This window comes from Pseudomyrmex gracilis, unplaced genomic scaffold (assembly GCF_002006095.1).
Source record: "Pseudomyrmex gracilis isolate BER0280 unplaced genomic scaffold, ASM200609v1 scaffold_32, whole genome shotgun sequence".
Classification (NCBI taxonomy): Eukaryota; Metazoa; Arthropoda; class Insecta; order Hymenoptera; family Formicidae; genus Pseudomyrmex; species Pseudomyrmex gracilis.
In genome coordinates this window covers 354,893-370,033 of record NW_018020616.1, presented here as the reverse complement: position 1 = coordinate 370,033, position 15,141 = coordinate 354,893, and the positions used below count along the sequence as shown (strand labels likewise).

At 30.9% G+C, this 15,141-nt stretch overlaps 3 protein-coding genes across 9 annotated transcripts in view; 1 reads left to right on the top strand and 2 right to left on the bottom strand.

The window, feature by feature from the left end:
- Positions 1-195: 195 nt before the first annotated feature.
- LOC109852649 (centrosome-associated zinc finger protein CP190-like) lies at positions 196-5,630 on the bottom strand. 4 transcript variants are annotated; one of them, XM_020423992.1, is made up of 6 exons: positions 5,326-5,517; positions 5,090-5,242; positions 4,376-4,576; positions 3,432-3,568; positions 3,091-3,351; positions 196-2,994 (listed from the first exon to the last, which is right to left on the bottom strand). In XM_020423992.1, the coding sequence occupies exons 3-6, from the start codon at positions 4,541-4,543 to the stop codon at positions 1,059-1,061; spliced, it is 2,502 nt and encodes an 833-aa protein (XP_020279581.1). In that variant the 5' UTR covers positions 4,544-4,576; positions 5,090-5,242; positions 5,326-5,517; the 3' UTR covers positions 196-1,058. The 4 variants fall into 4 exon arrangements, with proteins under 4 accessions (XP_020279581.1, XP_020279579.1, XP_020279582.1 ...); XM_020423990.1 differs by lacking the exons at positions 5,090-5,242; positions 5,326-5,517 and adding an exon at positions 5,524-5,630; XM_020423993.1 differs by lacking the exon at positions 5,090-5,242.
- A 767-nt stretch (positions 5,631-6,397) lies between these two features.
- Positions 6,398-10,476, top strand: LOC109852629 (leucine-rich repeat-containing protein 58). Its single transcript, XM_020423959.1, has 5 exons — positions 6,398-6,626; positions 8,191-8,670; positions 9,015-9,231; positions 9,607-9,796; positions 9,980-10,476. Exons 2-5 carry the CDS (start codon positions 8,198-8,200, stop codon positions 10,144-10,146), a joined length of 1,047 nt encoding a protein of 348 aa, XP_020279548.1. The 5' UTR covers positions 6,398-6,626; positions 8,191-8,197; the 3' UTR covers positions 10,147-10,476.
- A 1,305-nt stretch (positions 10,477-11,781) lies between these two features.
- The window catches only part of LOC109852652 (glycogen synthase kinase-3 beta-like), a 19,664-nt gene continuing 16,304 nt past the window's right edge, over positions 11,782-15,141 (bottom strand). For all 4 annotated transcript variants that reach the window (XM_020424003.1, XM_020424004.1, XM_020424006.1 and 1 more), the window contains 2 exons: positions 14,434-14,764; positions 11,782-12,309 (listed from right to left, as the gene is read on the bottom strand). In XM_020424003.1, the coding sequence (XP_020279592.1) occupies positions 12,236-12,309; positions 14,434-14,764 (405 nt within the window). In that variant the 3' untranslated portion in view covers positions 11,782-12,235. The remainder of the gene's footprint in view (positions 12,310-14,433; positions 14,765-15,141) is intronic.

The window sequence follows — 15,141 nt, the reverse complement described above, 5'->3', positions numbered from 1 at the left end:
TAGGGAAATGGCAATAACAAGCTAACACCAGATGTTCTGAGATTGAACCAAAGAATTATACTCGAACATATGGTATTAGCTTGTTATTGCCATTTTCCCATCTCTTTTTATTTGAATATTCAACGAGCTTTAAACATATAATTGAAAAGTATACATAATATTTTGGGAAAATCATTCACAGAATTATTTTACATATCTTTGTTTCGCAAAACAGTATATTAAATTACATGAGTTGGTCACCAAAGTACTTTGGCATTATATAATATAGTAAATACAGAAAAACTTGCATATCATATATATGTTTTGCAAAATATATTGTGTATTTTACACATTACGCTGAAACTTGCATTAACAAAAGAATCCAGAAAATAATCTCACAAATACATAGATTAATGCAAATAACAATAAAACTCACATTTACAAGCTTACAAAATTTATATCATTATTTTGCTCTTATCTTAGTAAATATATGTAATAATATGATTGTTTTGTGTTTATATACGCGCATCTATCTATTAAATCATGTAGCGTTGTCGAGATAATACCATTGCACTCGTCATTTTTGCTACCAATAAATATTACAGTAGTAAAAAAATTATAATAAAAATTGATAAAGATGTTAATCAAATGAGAAATGTGTGTGTGTGTATTTAAGACGAGTGTTTTAATTTATCAGTTGCTTCGCTGTGTAAAAGTAACATTTGCGCATGATATAATTTAATTATTTGATTTATCAATAATCGATTAATTAAAACATTCGCCTATATGTAATTAAACATTCTTCTATTCTTTTGGATTATTTTCTTTACACACCTGAACTGATATTTATTATGACTTTTGTAGTTTTCTCTCTTTCTTTCCATAGTTTTTCTTTTTGTATTAATCTTAATTTAGAATAAAAGACATACACCCAAGTTAAAATTTTAGGAATTCTCCATCATAGATATATTAAAAGATAATATCTAACATATGTTAAAGAAATGAGACATTTGCGTTACAGTAGTAATTATTTGCGTACACAATCTTCATATCAATAAAATGCAAAGCTCTGCATTGTACTAATTATCCGTTTCTTCTACGTCTTCGACGTGTTCTTCTTCAATGATCATAACAGATTCTTGATTCTCATCTATACTATGATCAATGCATTGTTCCTCATCATATTCTACTATCTCTGTTTGTTCCTCAACGTACTGTATCACTTCCTGTACTTGATTATCAGCACTATCGTCAATCACTGTGTTCTGTGGTACTTTCTGTACCACCTCTTCCTCTTCCTCCTCCTCTATAAGCTCTTCTTCAACTTCTTCGACCACTTCTTCCACTACTTCTTCTGCTTCTTGTGTGACCTGGGTGGACTGATAATTCTCGTAAGATCGATGATCGGTCTGTTCAGCGCCGTGTATGTACACAATCATTCCATCGTCTGTGCCTTGCATAACTATCTGCTCGTTATCAGCAATATCCAGCTGTTGTGGTTGCTGATGATGCTCGTTTTCAGTTTGACGATATTTGCCATCGGTATCAACTAACATTATCATATGCTGACCTTCCACTTCGCTGTAACTGCATGTATTATCCATCATTTCTATTTCCATATCCGGCACGACGTATTGATTATCCGTAGATTTTACTGTCGTTATTCTATCCTGTGTTTCCGAAGCACTTTCTTCAACTTCAACGCCAAGTGAAGCAGCTATTCCACTGACAACGTGACTTAAAGCTTCTGCTTCCGATGACGGTTCCAACGGAATAGATGGTACAGGTGACGCAGACTCTACAGCAGCATCTCTCTGCAGCTCTTTATGCACGCAATCCAAATGTATCTGCAAATTTGTTAAACGTACGAAATGTTTACCGCAATACGAGCAACGATGACCTTTCGTTTCCTTGCCATCTGTCGCATTTCCGTGCCCGGTGTTCAATTCGTGAGTGGTGAGCTCAGTAATGCTTCTGAATGACTCATTACACTGACTGCACTGAATTTCCTCAGAAGGGAACGGGTGTTGTCGGGAAGCTGGCCGATGCTTGTAATTTATCTGGTGACGTACGAGCAGATTCTCTGACAAAGCAACATAAGAGCAGGCATGGCACTTCGGGAAATGCATACTCTTAGGTGGTGGCACATTGTGCTTAGTATAAAGATGATACATCAGAAGATTACGTTTGCTCGCCTTATAGCCACAATGCTCGCAGACCCTCGGATCAAATTTTTCTTCGTGCACATCTTGCATATGCCTCCTGTACATATAATAATTTGTGTATTCCTCGTCCAAGTCACACTTGTTACACTTCCAAGGACCTTTCTCGCCATCGATATTACCGTTACACTTTGAATCGTTATCGTCGTTATTACTGGATAACAAATGATCAGATTTCAGAACTACGTAGGATACTTTTGTTTTGCCGTTACTGTCAGACGACTTTGCTTCTTTCTGCATGATTTTCAAACGAATATTATTCTTGTTCTTTACTAAATGAGGATATTTCTTCAATACTTCTTTTATAATCTTTGCATGATTGCTGATCGAATCTTCAGTGCTTTGCTGCTGATTGGACTTGGATTTTTCTACATTTTCCTTCTCCTCCAAATCAAAACGCACTCTCTTGGGTTGATCATCTTGAGATCTATGGAAATTCTTTGATATACTCCAATCATCGTCCGAATTTGTATCTCTTAGACTCTTCTCATTTCCTTGACCTTCCTCCTCCTCGTCCTCAGTTGTATCATTTTTATTATCATCTTCTAACGAGCGTTTACCAGAGGAATTCTCTTTCTTATATTTGTCAGATGCTTGAACAATAGGTTTTGTATCATATGTAATATCGTCAAAAGAGGAAAATATTCCTAGAGCAATATCATCTGCTTCTGGAAGGTCAAATCTGGATGGACCAGGAGTTATCTCCTCTGGCTTATGTATTAATGTACCAAATGATTTTGCTTCGTAATTTACCGATGGGGCATCATCCAGCTTTCTTTTCCAAATGGGAAGCCTTTAGTAATAATAATAATAAATTATTTATTATTATATTATTATATAAACACTTTCGAACGTTTGGTCTTGAAACATAACGCCATGTGATACATACTTTTTACCTGGTAACGGCTGTTCAGGTAATGTAGATGTTGAACTAATGGAACTGGTAAGTGGTTTTGGAGCTGAAATTGAAGGTTTTGATACAGCTACAGCTGGTTGTACAGGAGGTTTAGCTGCATCGGTGTGTGAACTGCTGGTATTAAATTGAGCGTCAAGTAATTTTGTCAGTACTGCCATATTCATCTTTTGTGCAGTACGATACAAAGACTGTTGTTCCAATGTCCAATACTCCAATTGTCCAGTGTACATAAAACTATATTAATTATATTAATTACAATATATACATAATAATAATAGATTGATTTTTCAAGAAAGAATAATACACACACATACCTAATAATAGACTTAACACATTCATAAGGCATATCTGAAGGCATAGTAATTATACCATCAAAGTCTTCATTTCCTTTTTGCTGCTGTTCCAGTTGCATAAAGTAATCTGTACATGTTGTCAATACAAGCCGATGAGCCTAAAACAATTTTTATTACTGCATGTGAATAAATCTGAAAAATATAGATTGTTTTAAATTACTTTTTTTAAATATTATGTATTTATTGCAATCTCTCTCTCTCTCTCATTGTTTTTATAATAAAATTATCTAAATATTTTATTTTAAATGTTTTGCTTTAGTATTTTTTTTCTAATTTATTTTTTTATAAATTTGAATAATAACAGAAAAATAAATTTTCACCCTTTTTTGAATAAAAGTTTGGGAAGTAAAAATTATTGCTCGGCACAAGAGTTATTGATAAAATAAAAATAGCAACATTTTGTTATATTATGTAATATCAAGATTTTACTAAACGAGAAGATAATACGCAAACGGAGTAAATATGTATATAGAGCCACTCTCTTTGCTTCCTACCCGCATGCTTATGTACAATTGTCAATGTAATTGTCTTGTTGAAAATAAAAGACAATGTAAAATTTTATTTTACATGCAAAGTCTCTTTCTAAGCGTATGTTTATTCAACGCATGCGGAAATCTCTGTCGCACATGCTCAGATCACGTTCCGTCAATTTAATATTTCTTAACCTCAAAATATATCGCTTTAAACTTTTAACATTTTATTCTTTTCCTAAGTGTCAAATGATAATTTTTATACATAGCTAGTTTTCTTTTGTATTTAAAAAAGAATCAAGTAAACCTAATTTTTTATCAAAATTCAAGAAGAGGACAGTAAACATTTATTATTAATTATATTTTATACTATGTATTATTATAAATTATTCTTTATTATTTATTAATCATAAATTGTTACTTAGTAGTTTTTACCTGTACAATAATATTACTTGTAGGAAATTTAATTTTTAGATCAAGAAGTTGTTCTTCTGCGTATAATTGCTGGAGTCGTTGAAGGAAAAATATTCCCCAATTGTCAACTTTTACTTGTTTTAATCCTTGTGAAGGAAGTGATTTCTCCTGATGCACTTCGGACTCCATTGCGAAGAATATTCCATAAAACTATCTCAATATCTGTTTTTGTGTACAAAAATTTTAGCACATATAAATATATTACATATACCTCTATATTTTTATAGAAAATAAACAAGTTATATATGAATAAACAAAAAATAAACCTTAGTATTACTTTACTATTTGTATGTAAGATTTTAGATATCTAAATGAAAAAAAATTACATATTTCACTTGGTTTTTAATTATACTTTAAAATATGAAGTAATTAATTGTGTTTTATACATGTATAACATTTTATACATATAACAGAAATCAAACTTATCCAATTGCATGTACATAATTATTCAATTTTCTATTTATATACTTCTCAAATATATATATGTATATTTACACATAAACACGTATATGTATATATGTCCAAACACATATATGTGTATATATGCTTTAAAACAGTGTGTATCTCTAATTGTGGCACACTAAACTTTTATTTCTTTAGTTCCAGTTAATTATAAACGTTTTATCTAGTGTTACATATAATATGAAACATCAACCTCGTTTTATTCCTATATACCTCTCTTTCTCTCTTCGATCATATGTATGTTACAATTCTCATATTCCAATATACTAATACAAAATAGTACATGTAGTATGGCGCGCTCCGTACAGTGGCAAGATGTGTATAAGAAAGTATAAAAAGATAATAAACTTGTACGTTAGCTCTTATCTGTCATGTGAAAAACCCAGTTTTGTGAAAACAGAATGAATCATTTAAGCGAGATGGTCGAGAAAGAAAACAAGTGTACAAACATTTTATTTCAGAGACGACATCAATCACGAAGATACATTTTGTAACGACAAGAAGGCGCTGATCGTGTACGCGTCTTCCATGAATCGTAGGCAGTGAACTAGCTTTCTCTCTCAGGCCAAGCCCAATTTTCTGACTGGCCTACTTCAACAAGTATAAACGCAACTCGAAAATACTATTATGCTTGTAATTTCACATACCTATTCCACAGATTCTCAATATATTTCTCGTTCAGCACCATCTCTTACGAATTTTCTCAGTATACAATCAACAGCAAGCATTTCATTGTACACCGTGACTCACAGATGGAGTTATTTGCGTTTAGTCGATCTTTCACTATTAAAAAGGCTTTATCGCATTGATGCGCGGCGACGTGTGACGTCAGTTCCGCTACGCAAAAGGCTGCGTTCCGATAGTCACCGTCGATACTAAACATCTATACTTCCACGTCACACGTGCTATAGATTTCCAGTACTGGCGGTGAATTTTTTGCAACATAGCCTTGATCTATGTACATACGTTGGGTGCGTTCAGACAACTTAACAGTTGCACAACAGTTGAGAGATAATCACTTCTGATTGGATCATACTTTTGGAACCGCGGCAGAGTTTGAAGAATAGTCCTATCATAAGTGATGATCTCTCAACCGTTGAGTTGTCTGAACGCACCCGTTATTGCAACAAAAAGCCGAATTCGCAATGGCGACGCCTTAAAGTTCTTAAACTTTCGGAAACGCAAAACTTATATTTTGGAATTCCTCTAAGTGATATTCTCCTGTGTTCGTGTTAAGATTATATCAATAAGAAAGAGAAAGTAGCTATAAAATTTTGCTCAAGTCTACAAATGACATTATTGAAGCAAAATTAACTTCGACATTTAAATAACATCTTAAAATATTCTTAGTATTGAATAATTAAGAATAATTATACTTATTGAGAATTATAATTCTTTTTATACAAAACACGTTATATAAACACATATTGTAAACATATTATTAAATGGTTAAAATTCGCGCTTACATTTTGGATAGATTTCTGATTGGTCGTGTCGCCATTATGTGTACAATTAATTTATCTTACACACCATGTGATAAATCAAACCACTGATAAGGCATAGATATGTGGTAGCGGTAGCGATTGTGTGCGCCGCAGATCGCCGCACTGTGGCCGCATGTTGCTAGTCATCGTTCTGCACATTCGTGAAATTCTGACTCCGGATCGCATTCTCCACAGGTGCCAGTCAGGCGGAGCTTTGTAAACAACATTTGTGCGCGTGACCTTTGCATAGGCAAAACGAATAATAAGTAAGTGCGGAATTTCGCGCACCTCCTGTAATATCATGTAGCGCCTTTATAACAAATAATAAATATAAGCGAGTCATATTGTTGATTCACGTAGTACCATTGCAAAGATTTCCAAATATGATATCTATAACATACTATACACACTCATTCAAATTTCATTTATCTCGTAGTTTTATAATTTTGGGACATGTGTACTTTTCTTTTTATTGCACTCTAGAGCTTAAAAAAATATAAAATTTTTAGATAAAAATGCTTGTAGTCATTTTTTTCATTGTCTTATTGTATATTAGTTTTTATATTATTATATACAATTTTTTTGTTTTATTTTAATATAACTATGTACAATTATTGAAAGCTATATAATTACAATTTTTTTCCCAAAAAACACTATATTATATAAATAATAAGATATACAAATTATATAATCTTGAAAACATTATTAACATTATTAATTGATCTTTTGAAGAGAACATTTTGAATACAGAACATTATTAACAAACAACATGATCTTATAGTAGCATTTTTCCAAAGTCTTATCGATTTCTGATAATTGATTTGCATGCGTCAAACGTTTCTGATAACACGGTAAATGCAAATTCATATCATGTGTCGTCTACATGAAACATACATACGTGGTCATTACTTATACTTTCTTTATTGTAATTTTACAACTCACGATAATGACAAGACAATTTTCCATAAAATTAGTAGATTTTTATATTGTATATAAAAATTTTTATAATTGTTCTCAACATGTAGAAGTTTCTTTTCAGTTTGAAAAAATATTGGAAAACTATAACGTAAACTATTTATAAAATTTTAAAGTTATATCTTTTATAAATGTTTTAATCATTTACTTTAGTATAGATATAAATTAATAATAAAAAATTAATGTTTATATAAATTTTTATATAAAATTTATATTTTATTTGTAATGTAAATTTATAAATTATGTTTAATAAATAGATGTAAATTCTTTGGTAAGTTTATTGTAGTATTGTAGTTATGTTTGGCAATTCTAATATTCAGCTGTCTTTTTGTTTAACATAAAAAACATGATGAATAGTTAAAACTTGTAAACAACATTGATAGTAGATAGTGCTATTATTGTTTAGTTTTGTCAGTAGCCTCACATGTTCTATACGAAGACCACAGAAGAAGAACTTGATAAATCACATTTTCGTAATTTTAAAGAAGAGCGATTTTAAAGTTCGAAACGTACCTGTATTTCTTTGTATACGTTTTATAAAAATGCTTATATCTCAGAATCTATTAAAAAATTCTCCCTCTTGCTTTGCATAATTCAAATACTTGATTTTAACTATCAAATAACATCAAAAACAGAAAATCGAAAAAATGGACTTATCAAGTTCTTCTTCTGTGGCCCTCATATGGTTTTGTTTTTCGTCTTGATTTTACATTTGAGAATCACATTTTATTAAATTTTTAATATTATAGTAATTTATATATAAATGTAAACACAACTTTTTAACAAATTATAGCTCTTACAATAACTAATATGAAAAATAAATGTTGAAAAAAAGAGTGCATAAATATGTTAAAGCTTACTCATGGAGAACTATACATCAGACTCCAGCGATTCAGACTCTAATTTGAGAACGTTGGATCTGTCCTACCTGCTGTTGGAGAAGGATGTGCTTGATGAACAGTTTTTCAATACCAAGTGTCCAGAGCAAGTTGACACTCTGTTACTGGCTCACAATTATCTCACAACTCTTCCTGCCAATATCAGCAGATTTACCAACCTGATTTCTCTAGATATTTCGAATTGTGGTCTCATAAGATTGCCAGATTTCTGGACAGATTGCCCTTTAACTTGTTTGATTGCAAAACATAATAACTTGGGCAATGATGGATTGGCCAAGAGTTTTGAAAATCTAACTAATTTGAGGGAACTGAATCTGAGTGGCAATAGGCTCACAGAGTTTCCCGATCAAGTACTCGACCTAGTTGCTTTAAAATATCTATATCTCGGTGGTAATCATATCAGTGAGATTACTAAAGACATTTGGAAGCTGCAAAGGTAACAATAAAACTTAAATAAAATAATAACTATATAAAAACGTCTAGGTTTTCTTAATAAAACGTACTTAAATATTTATTCATATGGAAAAGATGAGAGAAAAAGTTTTATATTTTACAAAATTAAAATTATATTTATTATATTTATTACAGCTGGAAATGTATGAAAATCTAAATTAAAATCTTTTCCTGACACTTTAATAACAGATATATTATGTGTATGTGTATAATTTATCACTGGGAAAGAGAGAAATGTAAATTGTATAAATATATAAGTTACTTTCTTATACATGTTAAATAAATTAACTATTTTTCTATCAATATGATTACTATGATTTGTTAAAGGTTGAGAGTTTTAGCCATGGGAGATAACAGATTAACAGAAGTGCCATCCACTCTCGGTCAATTAAAAACCTTGCAAGCTCTTGTACTTTGTGACAACATGCTAGAGGGTCTACCAAGCTCAATAGCGAATTTAACCAACTTGAAGACTCTGTCACTTCACAAAAACCGACTACGGACATTGCCTACTGAGATAATAAAATTGAAATGTCTGACAGAGGTTGGTTGCAAGCAATAATCTTGTTATCATATTATAATTTTTTGTCTAAACATTATTTACCGTAATCACAAAACTATTTGAAGATGTATACAACAATAAATCAAAAACACAAGCAACACAAATTGTGTTCATTTGAATTATCTTTAACAAACTAATTTGCCAATGATGAAAATTATGAAAATTTAAAAGTATTTAAAAACGATATCTCATAGAAAATCTTTTATTTGAAGTCACACTTTTGAGAGATATCTTCTATATGAAAGATCGAAATATCTAACATTTTGTTTACAACAAAGTGTTTTTACTGTAAGCTTTATAATACTATATATTGAGTAATGAGAAAATTAAATACATTTGTTTGTTTGCCTATTGCAGTTATCTTTGCGAGATAATCCGTTGGTAGTAAGATTTGTATCGGATATGACGCATAATCCACCCTCTTTGTTGGAGCTGGCAGCGCGTGTTGTCAAAACTAGTGACATTCGATACGACGATGAAAGCATACCGCGCAACCTAGTACAGTACCTCAATAGTGCGCATCATTGTGTCAATCCCAAATGTAAAGGTTAGTATTCGATTAGTTAATTAATCGCTGACAACCTGTGAAAGAATATATAATAAAATCCTAGCTCAATATTAATTTAAGTATTTTTTATTATATTTTATTTCTATTCTATATTATACATTATTTATTATTTGTAAAACGGAGTGCTGGAAATTTATGTAAGAGAATTTACTTTTTATATAGGTGTTTTCTTCAATAATCGCGTAGAGCATATCAAATTTGTTGATTTCTGCGGTAAATATCGCTTACCCTTATTGCAATACTTGTGTAGCAGCAAGTGCATCGAGCCACGTGATAGCGATGAGGAGCTCGTGAGTGGTGCCATGATCAGGAAGGTTCTTTTAGGCTGATAAAGTCTTGAAAATACTTCTAATACTAACCATTACAGAATCTCTACAGGAATTTATGTCTAACAACATTTATAACACATATATATTGTAACATATGTGTTTTCTCTTCTCTTAAAGAAAACATACGTGTATATAATATAATAAGCGAAAATATAAATGCCTTTTGTGACAAATTACAACAAATATTAACCCTTCGCGGACAGACTTCAAAAATGATTTACAAGTCAGACAGACTGGATCTGTGAAACTCACGCAACTTTAAAATCGAATATCTCCGCGAAAAATCAATATTTTTTCAATTTTGTCTTTTTGAATCAAAAGTTTGAGCGATTCTTCGTCGATAAAAAACAAATTGAAAAAATCTCTAGTAATTTCGAAAATATAATAAGTGTTTAAAAAATCTAATTTTTACTAGAAATATTGATGCGCAATTTTTGAATCTAAAAGACTCATGTCTATCCGCGAAGGGTTAAGATAAGCAAGTTTTTTTCCAATTTGATTTTTATTCCCTGTTATTATATTTTTTTTCTACTATTAGAACGTTGAGAAATAAGTAAATTCAAATCGATTTTAAAAATATCAATAGTAAGCACGTGTGTATAACGCTTGTATGCGATCAAAACGGCTGTGGTATGTATGACCCAAAGTTCAGTAATGACACTGCACATGATGAAAGACTATTATGTGAGAAACATACTGAACTTTGGTTGGGTCATACTGTACCATATCCAACGTATCTCGTTTCTACTTCTATGTACTCTCCTATTGTGTTAAATACAAGACTTTATTTTGTTAAACAATTGTTCAATCACCAGAACTCAGTCGCTCCTTTTTCAACATATTTTAATATATATGTGTGTGAAATATATACATATATTTTTACGTATTTATTTAAAATAACTATATTGAGTAAGTGTTCTGTAAAAAAAAAAAGAGAATCAAGGCAGCGATAGTTAACATTATTGTTAATATTTTATTGTTAAATAAACCACAAAAATGTACAGTAATAATATTATTATATAGGGTGACTCCGCCATAATGGCAGGATGGTCTCACGCGATGTGTATTTTCGCTTAAACACATCCAGAATAGAATTATGCTACAAAGTATTTATCATTCTCGTTGCGACTAATGCGTTTTTGTCGTGTTTGGTAAAATTAAAAATAACACATCTGAGAGAGAGAAAAGATAAAACGCAGAGGAGAAGTAGCGACATGAGAACGATACGTAGGTGGATGGGTGTGTGTGTGTGTGTGGTATTATATTATATATTTATAATTATATATATATATATATATATTTATTTATATAGAACATCACATAATTATATATATGTATACATTTATATATATGTACACACACATATATATGTATATATGTACACATATATCTATTATGTATGCATGCATGTCTTGTATGTACGTACATATATAAATATACATATATATATATGCATTATTGTAAACATGGTAATCATATAATAAGTCTAACTATTCCTTTTTTCTTTACTTTTGCTTACCATAATACACCGCGTAATTGTATAATTAATAATCTATACATATACATTCACATATATATATATTTATATATATGCGCACTGTATTTATATATTACATACATATATATGTATGTACATGCTTCCTTCTCGCTCTTCTTCTCTCTTTTTTCTCTCAAATGCACTTTTATTTTCACACACACACACATACGTGCGCACTTAACATTGTTCTCATACCAATTCACGACTTCAAATTAGCGCATTTTTTTTTATCGTATAGGCATAGTAGTAACTAGCACTACTCTGTTTACTTCTTTTTTTCCTTAATCATTTTTTAATTTTATTTTATTTAACTGTGTAGTAAATATTTTTCGTCACTTATATGCTTATGTACGTTTCGCTCTATATGTATATTAAACAATTTCTCCCTAATATCGTACATTCATGAGTGTTTTAAACATTAAGAACTCACTGCGCTTACGATCAGGGTTGGCATCTTGATTTTTCATTTCCCTTGCCCATCTGAGAGTATCGTCGTCGTGTCCATCCCCAACCAGTGCGCGATGTTGTCTGTGTCACTTCTGCTACTTTTGTCTATTCGCCATCTACCACTTGTTGCTCCTGATGACTTTCCTGCTCCTTTGTCTCCTTGGCATCTTTATCCTCATCTAAAATGCGATATTGATAGGTGTAAAAAAAAAAGAACAGTAATAAATATTACTTTATTAGCTTTTTTCGAATACTTATATATTTCTCACCTAGCATAAATACGAAACATTATATAATATGGTTGCTTTAAATGTCAAAATGTGCAATAGCTTCTATGTGCATAACTTTTATTTATTTCTATAAATTATTTTATTTATTTTCTTATGTTCTGTGGATATGAATATTTGAAACAAGTGTTTTATTCTCACTTGTCGGTTGAAACGCTCTTCAATAATTTTCTTTGAATAAATGAATATTATTTATTTGTATGTTCTTAGAAAATGTAGAAAAGAGGTGACTCCGTCATCAAATATAATATCAAACACAAACAAACAAACAAACAAACACACACACACACACGCACGCACGCACGCACGCACACGCACAGAGTTTCGAGATTTGTTCAAATTAGACGCTAATCAAGTATTTGAATAAATATCCGAATAGCGGATAATTGTGAGATACCTAAAATTTGATTATTCCAAATATCAGAACAACAAGAATATCAAATCTAGATCCACATTGAATCCAGATCTGAATTAAATATAATAACTATGTGTTGTGTGTGAATAACTATAATTATAATGTAATATACATGTATATAAAACACAGTTATTTAAAAAAATCACATGTTTTTATATTATATGATAAAGTTTACTTAATTACAATTGCAACAATTTTAATATGCTCAGACATACATTGTTACTCGATGTTCCAGCTTCCTCTTGTAAATTTTATACTTATTTGTGACATGTTGTGCTAAGACTGTTCAAAATATTTACTTTTTGCCTGGTTAGCGCATTTACTAATCGAAATATCTTATATGGCTTAAGAAAAAACCATTGCACTACGGAAATACATAAACTTAATTTTACTTTTGCAAAAATAAAAGTAATTAAATATTCATAGTTTAAATAAAAAAATTCTGTTTAGTTTTAAAGTTTGTGGCACATGATACTTTTTTCATCATGCTTTTATATGCACGACGGCGATTTTGGCAATTCTTTAAATTTATAAATTGCGATTAATCGATTCTGATGTTCGTGCGCGCGTGATCGTATGCCGCAGACTTTAAAGCAATATTTTTAGACTGTATACGCTCGCTCGCTCGCTCTCTCTCTCTCTCTCTCTCTTTTTTTCTTTCTTTCTTTCTCTTCTATCTTTCATACTTTATAGCTAAAATCTGTTCTATCAAACATGAGTTTTAATTTTATGTAAAAAATTATTTCTCAAGATATATGTATTTGTTTTCTACCGCCATATCCGATATGGCTATGATAAGTTTCTTGCTTTAATCTTGAATTGTACACTAAGTATTCAATTTTAACTTTATTCTGATAATATATTCACAAATCAAATTTATTGAAACACATTTTGGAAGAATATTTTATAGCTTACGTAATTAATTGTATGGTTTAACTATTTCATACGCGTTAAGAATAAAATTAATTAGTCGGATGTCATAAAATATATCTGTAAACGTCGACACATTAAAGATTGATAAAAAATTTAGTGTCTTGAAGATAGTACGATATTTTTCGTTGGAAAATAATATTTTTATATTTTACATGTATGTTTTATAGAGTAAAAACATATAAAATAATTTTAGTAAATGCTTCTACTGTAATATATATAATTAGTATTGCAGCATACAATGTGCTACAATTTTTTTTATGTAATCATTTTTATCAAAAGATAATTAGTTAAAATACATGACAATCACTATGTGGTCATACAACCTAATCTTAGTTTAATATTCTTCACTGGCATCAAAAAAAGGAACAAAAGAGGAAAAAATAAAACTCAACAATAAAAACAGATCAGACAATATTCGACTAATGCTGAGGTCATATCAAGCACTACATACACTACGATGTATTTTCTATGGAAGTAAAAAGAGAACAAATATCATCTCTTGCTCCAATCATCATCCTCTTGCTCCAATAGAAAACATAGCGTATGTAGAGCTTGATGTGGCTTGAGCATAAAAGCTTGAGTTTGTGTTTTGTGTATTGCTAGTGTTGATGATAGTGTTTTATTTATTTTTATTTAGATTAGTGGACACTATTATCATTAGAAGTTACCACTAGCGCTAGCGGCGGCGCCCGTAGCGTCTGATTGGCCGCCACCCCCGCCTCCGGGATTTCCCTCCGTACCGGTGGTGGAAGTGGTCGATTGCATATATTTAGGTATCAGCATACTGTTGAGGACCGGTTGAATTCGCAATTCATGCTCAGTGAAGTTGAAAAGTGGCGGCAGTTCGCGACCACTCGGTAGCCGCGTGCCTTGCTCACGCAGCTCGTTAAAGAAGGAATGCGCGCATGCTTGTAACGGCGTCATTCGAAGCGACGGTGTGTACTCCAGTAATCGTGCCACTAATTCCATTGCTTCTGGAGGTGTGCGCGCCCTGAATACCTGCAATTATCATCAAACCTGTGATAAAGTTTGTTTAACGCTTAGCACATCGTTTAAACCTATTTGACAATAATAGATGAAATAAACGAGACAAATTTCGTACAATAATCATTCTATATACATATTTCTGTAAGATGTAGAAAAAAATCTTAAGTATATGTTGTTGTTTTTTCAGTTTGTAACATAATTTATTTATAATCGAGACGATTAAATTTATGAATTTTGCTGAATAGCAAAAATAAGTAAGTAGTACTAGTGATGCAAAAATCTTGTAAACTATTAGCAGATAATATACTTTATTAAGTTTTAAAACATATTAAACGATATGTATATATATAATTATACATATAAAACACAAAAATTTTATTTTAAAACAA

What these genes read in the sequence shown, in the direction of transcription:
- LOC109852649 (XM_020423990.1), bottom strand. Translation starts at nt 4,543, where the DNA reads ATGGAGTCCGAAGTGCATCAGGAGAAATCACTTCCTTCACAAGGATTA. An exon ending in CAAGTAATATTATTGTACAG is followed by an intron (nt 3,569 to 4,375) that starts GTAAAAACTACT and finishes AAATTGTTTTAG; the next exon opens with GCTCATCGGCTTGTATTGAC. An exon ending in CAGCCGTTACCAGGTAAAAA is followed by an intron (nt 2,995 to 3,090) that starts GTATGTATCACA and finishes TTATTACTAAAG; the next exon opens with GCTTCCCATTTGGAAAAGAA.
- LOC109852629 (XM_020423959.1), top strand. Translation starts at nt 8,198, where the DNA reads ATGGAGAACTATACATCAGACTCCAGCGATTCAGACTCTAATTTGAGA. An exon ending in GACATTTGGAAGCTGCAAAG is followed by an intron (nt 8,671 to 9,014) that starts GTAACAATAAAA and finishes GATTTGTTAAAG; the next exon opens with GTTGAGAGTTTTAGCCATGG. An exon ending in AATTGAAATGTCTGACAGAG is followed by an intron (nt 9,232 to 9,606) that starts GTTGGTTGCAAG and finishes TGCCTATTGCAG; the next exon opens with TTATCTTTGCGAGATAATCC.